Source organism: Fundulus heteroclitus, chromosome 9 (genome assembly GCF_011125445.2).
Source record: "Fundulus heteroclitus isolate FHET01 chromosome 9, MU-UCD_Fhet_4.1, whole genome shotgun sequence".
Lineage (NCBI taxonomy): Eukaryota > Metazoa > Chordata > Actinopteri > Cyprinodontiformes > Fundulidae > Fundulus > Fundulus heteroclitus.
In genome coordinates, this window is record NC_046369.1 from 33,414,344 (window position 1) to 33,429,662 (window position 15,319).

General features: G+C 37.7%; 1 protein-coding gene across 1 annotated transcript in view; it reads left to right on the top strand.

Moving 5' to 3' along the window:
- The window catches only part of oca2 (oculocutaneous albinism II), an 81,603-nt gene extending 67,691 nt beyond the window's left edge, over positions 1–13,912 (top strand). Inside the window, exons 23-25 of the mRNA XM_036141536.1 lie at positions 281–374; positions 1,384–1,477; positions 13,048–13,912. Coding sequence (XP_035997429.1) covers positions 281–374; positions 1,384–1,477; positions 13,048–13,135 — 276 coding nt within the window. The 3' untranslated portion in view covers positions 13,136–13,912. The remainder of the gene's footprint in view (positions 1–280; positions 375–1,383; positions 1,478–13,047) is intronic.
- The last annotated feature ends 1,407 nt before the right edge of the window (positions 13,913–15,319 follow it).

Consider the following 15,319-nt stretch of genomic DNA (forward strand, 5'->3'; position numbering starts at 1 on the left):
AAAGCTGTTTTCCAGCAATAATTCCAGCAAAAAATTATTTCTAGTAGAACGTACTGATTTAATCCACTTTCTAAAGGATTAGTTAACTGATGCATTGAAATACTAACAGATGTATTACCATATTGAGCTTCATTCATCGTCAACTAAATGAATAAATAGATGTTATTAGGATGCTTTTTCCACTTAAAATTGGTAAAATAATATTCAATGTCGCTAGACTCTTTAAAAATCAGTGTATAGTATATTTTTGTGATTTTAAATGCATGTATGATTCTCCCAGATCCCAGTTCTCATCAACCTGAGTCAGGATGCAGATGTCAACCTGCCTGTAAAACCTCTCATCTTTGCTTTAGCCATGGGGGCCTGCCTCGGTGGTGAGTTTTCAATCTTTAATAGAAATGAAGTGTATGTGGTTTCGGGTGAAAAATTATAACAGCCATGCAGACAGCAGGGGACTTTACAGTTTGATCCGTTCCTCAAAGGTGTGGATCCATAAAGATGGCCTCTGGGATCATACGCTTTAGGTGACAGCCACAGTTTCAGCAGCTGTGTCTCTCCCCTGGGAGGACTGGATATTTTTTCATTTTTCAGAAAGCACCTTCAAGGTCCTCAAAGTGTAGCCTCTTCAGTGTCTGCTACACCCGGCGATCAGCCCTTTATCGCAGTTTGGCTTTGTCAGGGTGGGAAGGACACAAACAGAGGGAGCTGTCAATGTGTTTCAGATTAATCAACAGCAGTATGACAGATTTTTATCGAGCTGCTGTCCAGTTCCACTCCCACACCAACAACTTTTGAGACCTGAGGACTAACACTGTATTCACACGCTCATTGAAACAGTTAAAACAAACTCATTTGAATGAATCAAATTCATTTTCAACGTTCTGGTGATTTTATTTGGTTATTTTCCATATCTGAAACATGAATAATTAGATAGGTTTGGTATTTTCATTAAAAAAGTAAATTATTGTTTTTAATTCACAGCTCTGGTTTGATCATATGTTATTGGAAAGGTTCTTGTATAGCTAAATTAGGAGCCCATACTTTCACTATCTAGAGGGTTTGCAAACCTCCTCTCAAATAAAACGGAAAAATGCAAAAGCGACAGCAGGCCTGTTTTCATACCCTCTATGCACTTCAAGCAGACTTAAAAAGGCAGGTTGAGACGAAACGGAGAGATTATACATCTGATCCATGTTTCATTTAAAATGATAGCTCGTACAAAAGGCTTTACCATTTTTATGACTGCAACCTTACAAACACTTCTTGTTTACTTGCTCTACACCTCAACAAATAAATATTTTAGAAAATATTTTTTTCAAATGAAAGATAAAACTGGCACTTAGTGTTGTTTTACCAGCTCACCTTTATTTTCTGTCTTTTTAGGAAATGGCACACTGATTGGTGCATCAGCCAATGTTGTGTGTGCAGGCATCGCCGAGCAACATGGATATGGATTTTCCTTTATGGAGTTCTTCAAGTAAGCCTATCTGTTTTACCAGCTTGACTTATTTTAAAATTTTTACAACCAAACATTCCCTTTGTTCCCCTTCACAACTATGCAAATTATGTTTTTTTTTAAATCCCTATAAAATACATTTTTACAGTAATTTGTGGTTGTAACGTGACAAAAAAGCACATAATTTTAGGGGGATTAACACTTTTTCATAGCTCAGTAAATGGGGATGTTTACTGGGATATTTGTTTCAGTAATCTTTTCAGAAACTGTAGCGTCATTCAGATAGAAGTCCACAGTGCACTCAGTGACGTTCAAATTGTGAAACCAGTCACACTGAGTGAAACCCTCGCTGCAAGTTTGATTTGAGAGATTTCTGATGGTTACAATAAAAATAAAATGCCATTGTACCTGAGGCGGGCTGCCTCCCCAGTTTCTACCTGCTCAGTAATAATTTCCACTTTACTGATGAAACAGCCAGACATACCTGCACTTTGCCTGTTAGAGAAACAGAGTGGGTCAATCATGATGAAAGGTCGATAAATGGGAGTCTGAATAAGTCTAAAATGCAACCATTTGGAAATGCCTTGCAGGTTTGACTTGTGGGACTACAAGATATTCTGAGTACTGATGAAAAGTGACATACCTTCCTATAAGTCATGAAACTTAGACTTTGATATGTGAAGTGGGCTTTATTTGAAATCACTAAAGCCACATCAAACGTCATTGACCATGTGAAAAAAGGGATAACTGTGCTCTCAGTAACTCAGATGATAATTTAATTCTTAATAATATAGTTATATTTAGTTTTGCTCCCTGTACAAGGCTTGATTTTAGAGTCGGTAAAGTTTTTCAATTCAAATTCAATCACAAGTGTTATATATGCCACCACTGTTTTAGGTATACTGTTTTATTTTTTCCTCTAACTGAAGGCACACTGATTGGCCACCTGCTTTGGACCTATTGAAAATGATGAAAACATGCATGCTGTCAGTTGTACTTCCCCCTCCACCGTAGTTATGCCTACAGTGACTAGAAGCATTGCTCTTGGCTCTAGAGCTGCCTGTAATTGGCTGTCTGTAGTGAGGGTCACAGCTGCTCAGAGAGGCAGGTTCAGGGGGAGAGAAGTGTGTCTGAAATTCCAGACAGCTGGGACTAAATAGTGCTATATCAGGTGATTGAACTGAGGGGCCTGATAAACCCACAGGGATGTGAATGCCTCTTTGATGGGCCATCACAAAGGAAAATGGACAACTGTGAATAGCTCAGCTCCTCTTTGGTTGCTTCCTTCATGTCTCGGTGTTGTTATTCCTCATCTCCTCAAAACAGTAACCTAGGAAACATGGTAAAAGCCTCCACTGTATATGGTCTACAATCCAGCTGGGAGGGGAATGACTATGAAGCGCAGTCCAGTTACTGTCTTTATGCGACTTTGTCTAGTGAAATGGATTCAACTGACATTCTCTTGTAATTTTGTTTGAGATTCTTACTTTGATGTAAAAAAAAAGGGAGTTCTTGAATCGCAATAGGGCTAGTAGACTATATTCGCTCATATAAGCAGTAGAAACCCCTGATGCTTTAAAATTGTCTGTGGGGTAGCATTTTGGGTACTTGACAGATAGGATTAGTGTCAAAGTGACAGAGAAGATATAGATGATTTGCAATCACTGTTACAGTGCAATGACTGGCTAAGTGTTAGCTCCTAACAACACCGATAATAGATTTGGTAAAGCTGGGGCCACACTACATGATTCTCTGTAATATTTTACCCCTGATTCCTAGTCTGGGAAGATCTCCTGCAGTCTGCACTTGGTTGTGGTCAGTCAGCAGGGGGAGTCTGCACAAAAATCTGTTATGTGAGATGGGATGATGACTGGAGTGTGCAAGTGTGTGAAGGATATTGACTTGATGCAAACTGAGTTGCATTTCTTAATAAAATAGTTTCCACATTGAACAAAACTTGTTTATCATGCATTCTTAACATTTGATCAAGCATGATATTGTTGTCTGTCAAGTTGGAAATACCAATTTTAGATTCTAGCCAACATTGACAGTACTCCTACATCTCAACATGAGTAAAACAAAGAGTACAGTCGACACTATCCAAATTATATTCACTTATGGGTTAAACCTAACATGTTTTACATTGTTTCTCATTAACTCTATGTGGCAGTGTCACAGAAATTTACCACTTCCAAAATCTTAGAGCATTTTCTATTACTACCACCTACTAGGATGTTTATTTCATCAATCTGTCAACCTCGCCAGAGTTTCCACAAACCATTAATGCCTTTAGTGGTTTCTGAGCAGCTGGTTCTTCCTCATTGAGAAGAGACCAATGTTCTGTTTTCCTTCATCTCATGGTCCATTGTTTTGTTGAAGCTCTTGTTAGATTTAATGCAATTTTTCCATTTGTATAGCCATTTCCATCTCTACTACATGCAATGCCCCCTAGCATTTCTGTGAGTGTTAAATTGTAATTAGCAAGGTATCTAAAATGCTCCATTATCATTTTTGGGAGTATTTGGTAATATTTTCAGTCACATCTCAGGCCGTATTTGAATTTTTCAACAGTAACAGAAGTAGCTAGAGCATGTCAGCTTTTACCTTTGGGAAGCAGTGCGGCTCTGAGTTTCTCTGTCATACAGCCTCCACAGTGAAAACAGTGCATCCCTTGGGTTTATCTAAGGAGAGGTTTTGAGATTGCATCAGTACTTTCAAAGAGCTCCCATCAAATGCAATTAAGTCAGCATTTGAGTGTGCAAGGCAGAGAGGAGAATTTTCAGACAAGGTGAACCGCGTTCCTCTCTGTGCTGTATTGTGGCAACTTTCTCCATCTGCCCTCTGTCTCTTCATGCTGTGGCTGTGATGAAGAAACGGCTATTGCTCAGCAGAAAAGGACCCTCTGTGCAGAGGTGACCTGTTTGTGTCTGACAGTAATACCAGCTTACATTTCTTCCTCCATCCATCATTACTGAACAGTCATTCCACAACCAGTAAGCTTTGACCTTGTGAGGCTATATTTCTTGTTTCAACATGTTGCGTTTTATAATGAATATATATGAACCTAATAGAAATAAGTAACAAGTTGCACAGAAAGAAATATGTTATGCTACAGATCAATAAACACACATGATGCTATTAACAGTGACCAATGTTGCATTGCTCCTTAAGGCTACCCACTAGATAGTCATATATACTTTTTTCTTACTGTTTCTCGGTGAAGGTGGACACTTTTCTTTTCTCTCCTCTCCTTCCTCCCCAGTTTCCCTGCCTGCATCTATCAATCTTTTCGGAGTTAAAATTGGATTTATGATAACAGGATTTCTGCTTTTTGGAGCTGCCGTTTACCTGGAGTATCAAGAAATTTTGAAAACATCGGCAGCAATCTTGGCCCATGTAAAGGCTGCATGAACAATGTGAGGGATATATCCGCTACCAGCACTCAGACTGAAATGCTGTGTAGGTAGAACTGCAGGCCAGCTGCGGTTCCTGAACTTGCTGGCAGAACGATCTTGGAGAAAGCTGGACTCTGGCAGAAAGACCACAGTTTTGAAATTCCCATTGAGATGTACCAGTGAGATTTTAAGGGAGACAGAAAAACAAGAGTCTGCCTGCCCAAAACAAATGCTGCTATCCAAACTGGCTCTCCTGCAATCTTCATTTCTCTTGGATGTTATGTAAACAAGACACCCTGTGACATCTGACATCTGTGACCTTAAACAGAGTGCTACTGGACTGCCTGATAACGTACTAGTACTATCTTGTACAGTTCACACACACACACACACACACACACACACACACACACACACACACACACACACACACACACACACACACACACATACATGATTACACCAAACAAACAGGCACACTAACACCACCTCTACTGTGCTTTCTTCCCTTACAACGCTGCTTTCTGTTTTAGCTGAAGTGTCACAAAGATCAGATCAGAGACCACAAGCTTTAGCTTTATGAATGTAAACAATTAAACTTTGAATTTAATATATGAAAGAAGTTTAGTCAAAGATTCACTCCGCTTATTCCTTTGTTTTTCCTATATCTGTAATGTTTTTCTGTTCATGTACAGCACTTTGAACCATCATGTTACTGAAAAGTGCTATATAAATAAACTTGCCTTGCCTTGCCTTACTGCAGTATAGCAAAAATACCATGCTGGATACCAGTCATGATGTTGACTTTATACTGGAGTGCCTTTAATTTTTCCCCTACAATATTATAATCCCATAAAAAAGGTTCAAGGTTTTTATTGTCATTTCTATGTTAACATGTAACAATGACGTTTGTCTCAGAGAATGCAGAATGTGCCTAAATCACAGAAGAGAATAGGCAGTAAATAATAAAGAATAGAGGCAACAGCAGGTAAGCAGTATGCACAAACATAAAATGCATGTATAAATGTAATTCAATCATAAATACATATTTACATACACATTTTGCAGTACAAAAGCAACATTTTAAAAATTCTTTGTGGGTGTCTCTATTTGTGTAGTAGTGCAGTGGTGTGTAAAGGGTGAGGGGCTTCATAAAAAGCCCAAAGGATATTTATAAAAGTGCTCTTTTTTGAAGATGATTAAAGGAACCTGACTGCAGCATTATCAAACAGTTCTTGTAGCTACCATCCACTTGACAGCTTTCTATGATAGTTTCTCCTTTTGTTAAAGTCAGTCATCACCTTGTGTAGAAAGAAAGAAGTCACTTTTGTTTGGAGTAAAATCAAAGATGATGCAAAAAAACCACACATTTTACCAAAGGCATTTTGATTTGCAACCTGAACTGCACAGTGGTTGGCAGCATTGCAGCCAACCACTGTGCAAAACATCTAAAATGTTTTGCACAGTGGTTGGCTGCAATGCTGCAGCCAACCACTGTGGTTGCAAAACATCTAAAATGAGCAGTCCCTCTGATAAACTTATTCCCGATCTATTCTCGTCACTCCCAAAAGAGAACCTTAACATCTTCATCTTATCTACCTCTGCCTCCTGTTTCTTCCTCACTGCAGGCGAGACCTCAGTTCTATAAAGCTTGGAACTCCACACTACAGACATTTTGAATTGAGAAAGCTTCCTGGATGGGAACGTCTTCAGCTTCAGAATAGAAGTCCAGTTATTTTATTTTTTAACCTTTTTTGGATTCCCATAACTTCATTGTGTGACTCATCAACTTTATTCCTCTGTTGTTGCCACAACTCTGCACATCTTGGTTCTTGAAAATTGGTAACAGCACACTTCTCCATTCCTCAGGCATCTTCTCACTCTCTAAGATCTCACTGAACAGTCTGATCAAAAACTCTACAGCTGTCTCTTGTAGACACTTCCATACCTCCACAGGTAAACCATTAGGACCAACTGTGTTAATACTCTTCATCCTTTTCATTGCCTTGCTTACTTCATCCTAACTTCATCCTTCTTAATTTTTGCTTTTCCCTGATCCACACTGGTCAATTCTTCAGCTTTTCGTTCTTTCTCATTTTCCTCATTCATCGATTCTTCGAAGTACTCTTTCCATCTTCCTATCACACTTGTTGCACCTGTCAGAGCATCTCTATTCCGGTCCTTAACTATCTTAACCTGTCATTGTATGCTCTTTGTTTGGCCTTAATTACCTCTATTTTCACTTTATGCTGCATCGCTTTGTACTCCTGGTGACTCTTTTCAATCCCCAGTGTCCTACTTCTTAGCTCATCTTCCTCTACAAACACACTCCTATACGTCCTCATTCCACCACCAAATCTCAGTCAGTCTTACTCACTCACACCAAGCAATGGCTTCTAACGACCCAGGACAGTGGTGGGTGGGTCATTGATTTGCATCTGACTTGCCTAGGAGGATGGCCCTCCATGTCCTTAAAAACAGCAGCGTACCAACTGCAGGTTGCAGGTTAGGTGCAAGCCACCAGAATTGACAGACTCCTGGATAGGTGTCGCAACATTTTCAGAAAGAAGCGAGTGAAAGTCCGGTTTCCTCCGATTTAGGCCTGTTTGTTGTTACTCGGGTTACAGTCAGCACACCTGAAAACGTTTGGGATCTACTATGTAACATTTTTTGTTCCTGCTCCCTCAGGGTCTCTTCAAATTCAAGTGACCATCTTGTTTCTTCCCATCTTGGCAGAGAAGGAGCACTGCGAGAGGCATTGCCTGTGCTGCTCAGCAATCCTGCCACTTTTACAGACAGAAAGCCTTTTCCCTTTGCCCTCATGGGGTCAGGAAAACATGGCCTTCTGACAGAAAATGAAAAAACACAGATTTTAGAGCAGATTTTAACATTTTGTGGTTTAACCTTTTGATAAGGTGATGAACAGCTAGTGTCAATTTAAATACAGAGTTCAACAATTTGCCAGCTTTTTTTGCTTTGTCCCTTGCTCTTGCTTTTTCTTTTTTGTATTTTGAAGCTCTGCTTACAACCTGGTTATGATCCACCAGCACAAAATGAGAATAGCTGCAATTCCTTTCCTGCTCTTCAGGCTTGATCAGGAGTGTATTTAGGTCAGTCATAGATCCTGTCTGCTGCTAAGTAACCCCCAGCCAAGACACTGTACTCACATATCCTTCTGCATTTATAAGCATAACACAGTATATTGTTGTATGAAGATAAAGAATGTTCTACAAAAATATGTAGACTTCTTTGATAGGTAAGACGTTCTGTCTTTTCAATGTAACATAGGAGTTACCAGAATCTATTCTGCTCAAATACTACAAATTTTCTAAGTGTAATTAAATTAATTAAACAAGATTTAGCTGATTATATGAAAAGTTGAACCTGAAAACATAATTACTGAAGAAAATAAGTAAGTAAATTAAATAAAACAAGCACCATTTAGATGAAACATTTGAATCAGCTTGGAAAGCTGATATGGTTCCAAGTCAGATAAATTAACAAATGTGAATTAACTGTTTGCCCTCTTACAGATTTCTTCTGTTATTGCCTTTTTTTTGTCATACTTTAAAATGTCAGCGTGTCAGAAAAATGTTAATATTGAAAGACAACCTATGTAAATACAAAATGCTGTTTTCAAATAATGATTTCAGTTAATAAGGGAAAAGCTGTCCAAACCACCCTGGTCTGATGCGGAAAAGCCTCCTTGTAAACTACTGTGATTAACTATACCTTTAGAAAGCTGAGCTCAGTTTCTCTAGTCACATATCTGATTACCGCAAGATGTGTAGAATCAAGAAACCACTTAAAAGTAACCTGTCTGACAATGTGAAGTAGGCCATAGGTGTCAGAAAGCAGCACGCCATGCCCTAGTATAAAGGAATCAAGAACAGATGGGAAAAGCTTGTTGACCACTATCTAACTAAGAAGAGTTCATAGCTCATTTCAAGGGACTCACCACAGTGAGAGCCATTATCCACAAATAGAGGAAATATTAAACAGTAGGGGGCCATCCTAGGAGGGTCCGTCCAAAATTACTCTAAGAGGGCATCAATGACTCATCTAGGACGTCGCAAAGAACCAAGAATAACATCTAAAGCTCTGCAGGCCTCACTTGCCACAGTTAGAGGAGCAATAAGTAAGAAGTTTACAGCAAAATCAACCAAAATCATTCCATCACCCAGGATGGAAGTAATATTCCCTATAAACAATCGGTCCTCTCCATCAACAATGTCTTGGTCACGTTTTATCACTTTATCTGATATCAAAATCCTGGATGGTTTAAAACATTTAAGAGAGATAAAAAAATATTTTTTGAAGAAATTTGTAAAAAGGTCAAAGCAATATTAACAATCTCTCTATATTGCTACTTATTTTACCAGATTTCCTTCCTATTTAAATGTTACTCCATGTGCTGAAGTCAGTGCTAATTTGCCTGAGTGCTTCATCCATTTTCAATTCATGAGATAACTGGACATTTCCATATGCATATTAAATGGAAAACCATTTCCATATGAATTTAAAAACAACAGTAGCAATAATACTAATGCAATAGAAGCCTTAAGTTTTTAAAACAATTCACAGTTTTTTTCATATTTTCAGTTTTTTTTATTAACTCTACAGCTTGTTTAACAAACCTATTCGGTTGTATTCAAACAAAAAATAAACAGAAAATTATGTTTAAAAGCTCCAGGTTCACCTTTTATTGTATTTCAATTCGTTTTATATTTTCATGTAATTGTAGAAAAATAAACATAAAAAATAAAAATAAAATTCTGCAGGGCAAAACACGTGTCCACCTCACATAAAAACAAACAACTCTAATTCAATTAAGTCAATCAATTTCAACCACAGCAATCATTTTCAGATTAAATCTAATGACAAGTATTACACTTTGGTTCATTAAAATCTTCAACAGAAGGTTCAGGATGAGTGGCCATTTGCCTTGTTCGGCAAGGGTTGGAAAGTTATAAGACATTAAAAAAATGAAATAAAATGTGGAGTTAAGTCTATCCATCTATACCTGTACACCAAAGGGTCATTTATATATATATATATATATATATATATATATATATATATATATATATATATATATATATATATATATACTGTATATATATATATACTGTATATATGTATATCACCGTGAATGTAAATAAGACATTATATGCCCATCCCTATTTCCTTTTGTATTTTTATTCCTATTTTTCTCTTTTTCTTTGATCCACTGTATACATGAAGATTCACTGTATATAACTGATGCACCTTTCCTACTTTTGCACCTTCTCTTATGAGCCGATGTGGCAAATGAATTTCTCCAATGTGAGATCAATAAAGCTGATCTTATCTTATATAGGTGCCTCATGCCATTTTCATAGTTCCCTGAAAGCATAAATGTTTGACTTCAGTTGTAAGACTTTAAAGAACTGGAATCTGCTGAAGCATTAGGCACGTCTCCCGTTAGTCATGCCGTTTCAGCCACACACTGGCCAACTGGAATATAGCAGTGTGTTTATGGTGATAGGTGGCCCCATATTTCTTTTCTTAATAGTCTATGAACATTTTCTTTATTCGTCTCGGTGTGGTTTAGTTTAGACTCACATAAAATCCCAGTAAATTATAATAAAGGTTGTGGTTGTAAGTTGACATAAAACTGAAATGTTCATGCAGTGTATATTCTGTTATAAGGCGCTGTAACTAATTTCTCGGGTTAGTTCTTGCAACTGCTTCACACAAAATCAATTCGGTGGGTGGGACCTGCAACATGATTGCCTTCTATTAAATTCAGACAGTTTAATTGCCGTTACATCAAATGTACATGTAAGTTAGCTGTCGTCTTGGCTCCAATGCTGATCTGTGTCATAGACTGGAGGCAACCAGATTCCTGGCCCTGAGAGAAGCCATGTGTTCATCTAGGACATGGTACACATCCAAATGAGAAACCATCTGCAGCAGTATAGGAGGACAGTTCAGATTCAGATTCCTGAATTAGATTAAAGATGCTAATGCAGGAATAAAAAATGCCACCATTTTACTGTTGTGTAATAAGTCTACTGCAAGTCTGTTAATGAATAGGAAATATGATTTGTTGTACAATATCAAAATTCACATTAACCCATCCTTCCGGAGACTCTTTTATAAAATAATTGAAATATTTTAGGCATTTTCAATGAGCCTTATTAGCAGCCTAATGTGTTTAACAAGATGCTGTTCTGGTCTTCCCATGATGGAGCTAGACTTAATTCAGCCATCCCACATTACAATGGGACATGCTGTCACAGCTATGGGATTTTTCCACTCTGACATTCTGTAGAAGCTGTAGAAGGTCAAATAGGTCCAGCACAGGTAAAAAAACATGAATTAAGTAATAATCAGGAACATTATTTCTGTATAGTCAAGCAAGACTGAATCTAACATGCAATGTGACACAGTTTTGATACCCAACTTAATGTTGTTATCACCTTATGATTTAGCCAGTTATTTATAAATAACTTTGATGGCTTCTTTGATAATTCTGTCATCGCTCATTAATGCAGAGTACTTGTAGCCCCTCCCAGGTCTTCCCTCCAAATACAGTGCAGTGAAAAAGTATTCGCCCCCATACAGATTTCTTCTATTTTTGCTTTGTTGACACACCCAAATATTTGCAATCATAACAAAGAATTACAAAACAAATATTACCCGAGTGAAAACTAAATGCTAAAAAGTAATAAACCCCTCACTAAGTCATCAATGAACTGTGATTAACTTAGACCAGAGGTCTGCAACCTGTGGGTCCAGGGCCACATTTGGCACTTCAGCAATCTTGGGGCAGCTGTTGATTATTCTGACCAAAATTGTTTTAAAAACAAGTAATATTTTAAATGTAAAGGCAAAAGAAGATACTAGTCCTAGCAGTTTCAGTATCTTTCTAATGCTAATTATGCATAGAATTTCCACAGCAAATTGTCAATTAATAAAGATAATAATAATTATAATAGCAAAAAGGACACTTTTTAGTTGAGGCTTTGTATGCTTCTCTGCTAATATGTACAATACTGTTTCTCTTTATGTGAGTAAACTAAGTTACTTCATCTTTCATAAATACATAGTTAGTTATTTTTAACAGTCAAGCTTCAGGAAAAAAAACCTCTTTGGATTGGACAGGTTGCTGACCCCTGACCTGACCCAGAAAGTAGTAAGCAGGATAAAAAATTTGTAACGGAAATAAAACTTTTCTTACAGCACTGAATATACCTGCACTTTACAAATAACACCATTTCACAACTACACCTTTCTTTATCTTGCTATAATTAAATAATCTACTCTGACAACAATCAAACCATACATTAGCATAGCTAAGCAAAGCTAATATATGAAGAAATGTATACCTATTGATGCCAGCTGCAGCACCAGTGAGCGAGCAGGAAAACACTGAAATCGGTTTAATTCCCTGCGGTTTGCTTTATAGAGGTTCCAACGTGTAGAAAGAAATTACAACACATACAAGGAGATTCTTACATGTTACTTTGGTATAGAGACAAATTCAACTAAGCGGTGAAGTCAAATTGTTTAACACCATTTTTATGAGGGGCAGAAATAACACCAGCTTTGAGGAATATGTATCACTGGTAAATTGTAAATGTAAGATAATGGAAGGATGTTGCTGTGAGTGTGTATTAGGGCTGGACATTAATTCAACAACGAGATATATCGATCGATAAATGTGTAGTTCAATAGAAACAAAAGGGTCAATAAAAAGTTTGTTAGAAGAACAGTTTTCCTTTCTTTTGTATTCTAGCTTATCGCTTAGCTACATCCTCCCAACCAGTTACAAACGCAGAACCCAGGAACGCTCCAACAAGCTTCAGAGTTCAGAAAGCACATGTTTTTCTTTGTTCGTTTTTAAGACTTTTGGTAAAAAGTTGGTTTAATAAAGGGTTGTGTTTGAATGCAGTGTGCTCTATTTAAAAATAGGTCATTAAGCAACAGCATAAAATATATATTTTTGCATTTTTTGATAATTATCCGTATCGATCAATCTGATTTCTATTTTATGGGTATGCTTTCTTTCTATACCAGCTCTAGTGTGTATGCATTTTGCCCAGAACTGAACTGCATGCTCCCGCTTCACTCATTAGGTGAAGTCCACATTGCACACATTGAAGGAGTTTGGAGTGATTTAACCATTGCAATCCCTGTTGCTTCTCACAGGCTGGGGTTCCCCATGATGGTGATGACATGCATGATCGCCATGTGCTACCTCCTGGCCACCCACATCGGACTGGGATGGAACATGTAAACCACACCGGCCAAAGAGACAAGAGTGTGTTGGCATGCATGTGTGTACGTGCATGTGGCCACTCCTCCATGAGCTGCAGCTCACTGTAAATGTGACGTGTAAGCTGACTGACCAATCAGATTACGAGCAGAACGTGAAGCGCTGCAGCCATGTTTTTATAATGCTGGGGAAAGTGGGATGCGTGGAACATCAGGGACCGGTTTACATGAGTTTTGAACAAAAGCTGACTCTAGGAACGTTTTCTTGGCTTTACATAAATGGCTTCTCTTCATAAATGTTTACATGGTGCTATGGCTTCAGAGGGAGCAGCTGTTCCAATTTCAGCCTTGGTCAGCTATCCCTCCTTTGGAAATCTAAGAGGCCTGTTTACAACACACATCAAATTATTACTACAATCATTTATGACAATCCACTGATCAGAGATACATTTAGACTGTTAATTGTTTTATACCAACTAAACATGTTCAGATCTACCATAAAAAAAGACCCAAGGAAAGGGATTTTGTACTAGCCTAAGTCGATATTTCACTCTTGGATCCCTGAATGTTTAATGCAGTAATTCTGGAAAAATAAAGATGATTTTACAGATTTTTAAACACATTGGTTTAGTCCAGTCAGCAATTTAACTGTAATCATTAATGATCCTTAAACATAAAACTCACAGGATCCTTTTACACTGTTAAGTTACGTTTTTTCTCCCTGTATTTATTGTCCGGCTCAACAACATGAACATCCTCTGTGTTCACTGAATAAACAGAGAACATTATGAACAATAAACTGTTTCATGTCTCTGGACTTCAATTTAGTCAATGTGTTTTATTGCATTTGAACAATCATAGCCTCCCTTATCCTTTGGAAGACATCATTTCTAATCTTCAGACATGGCTTGAAGAACTTAGTGGGGCATTATTTGCACAGGGTTATGAAATTCCCTGATTACACTACTATATCTGCTCCTGGCTCTGTACAGTAATACTTGGGACGTTCATTGAGGATTTCTTTAAGCTTTTAGAACAATTTGATGTTTTTTTAATACATAGAATCTTTTTTAAACTGATTAAACTGGAAAGGGGCCCTTATCATCAATACTTAAAACTCAGATGTCTTTGTGTTTTGCAAACCGGAATAATGAAAATGGGAAGGAATTACTAGCTCAACACAAGAACTGCCATGATTGCAAATGTGGGTATAGTTTATTGCAAATTCACCCATGCAGATTGTAATTAAATAATCTCTAAATAATTGTGAATGTAAACCAGTAACTTTTCGCTGCTTCTTAGGAAGCTGTTCTGTTCCTGCGCTGATCCTCCTCTGTTGTTACACTCTGTGTTGGGCGTTAAACAGGACTGTAAGCTCCCTTTAGTAAGTCATTCTCCTGGAAAGCTGTGCGCAAAGGTACACAGATCGATGTCTGGTGGCTCCTGCAGGGCTGTCATGTCCCAGTGAAGCTTTACATCCAGGGGGACATGTTGCCCCACAAAGTCCAGTACCCGAGTTTCTTTCTATTCTTTAATTTGAAGACAGAGAGAACAAATTTTCCCGGAAATATTTTGTGGCCTATACAGAAGTTTCAGTACCACTGATAAAAGACACTTAACCAACTTACCCTAAGAGTGTTAAACATTATTACACTCCTCTGTTAAGAGCATCATAGGCTTTGAAGAAATATATATCTATTGATGATAACATTATATGGTACCGTATAAATTAAGCAAAATAGAGTAAGGAGATTTGTGTTTTTTAAATCTTTTTCTTTGGTTTAAAAATGATTAAAGGTGACAAAAACTATACCATAAAGCCTGATTATTTGTACAACAGCCCATGGTTGTAAAGAAAATGCATTGGTGCAGGTATGTGGGGGTGCCGCCATGAAAAAATCTATCTCATATCTCCAATCGTTGAGACCAAACTCTATCCTCCAAGGTGTTTGCCCCCAGAGCAGGAATTATCTGCATTTGGGAGGGAGGATGGGCTGTCTGTGCAACTGAGACCCTGTTTATCAAAGAACACATTTTTAAATTGCCTTCATGTCTTCTTTCTTCAAACTCTGATTATCCAATTCAATAAGTAACACCAGAATAAGTGCCCCAAGTTCTTCAGGGGCACAACTCACAAACTGAACTCTGCTGCTCAACCCATAAATAATCATCATCTTTATTGTCACTGCAACGTACATTCCTATAA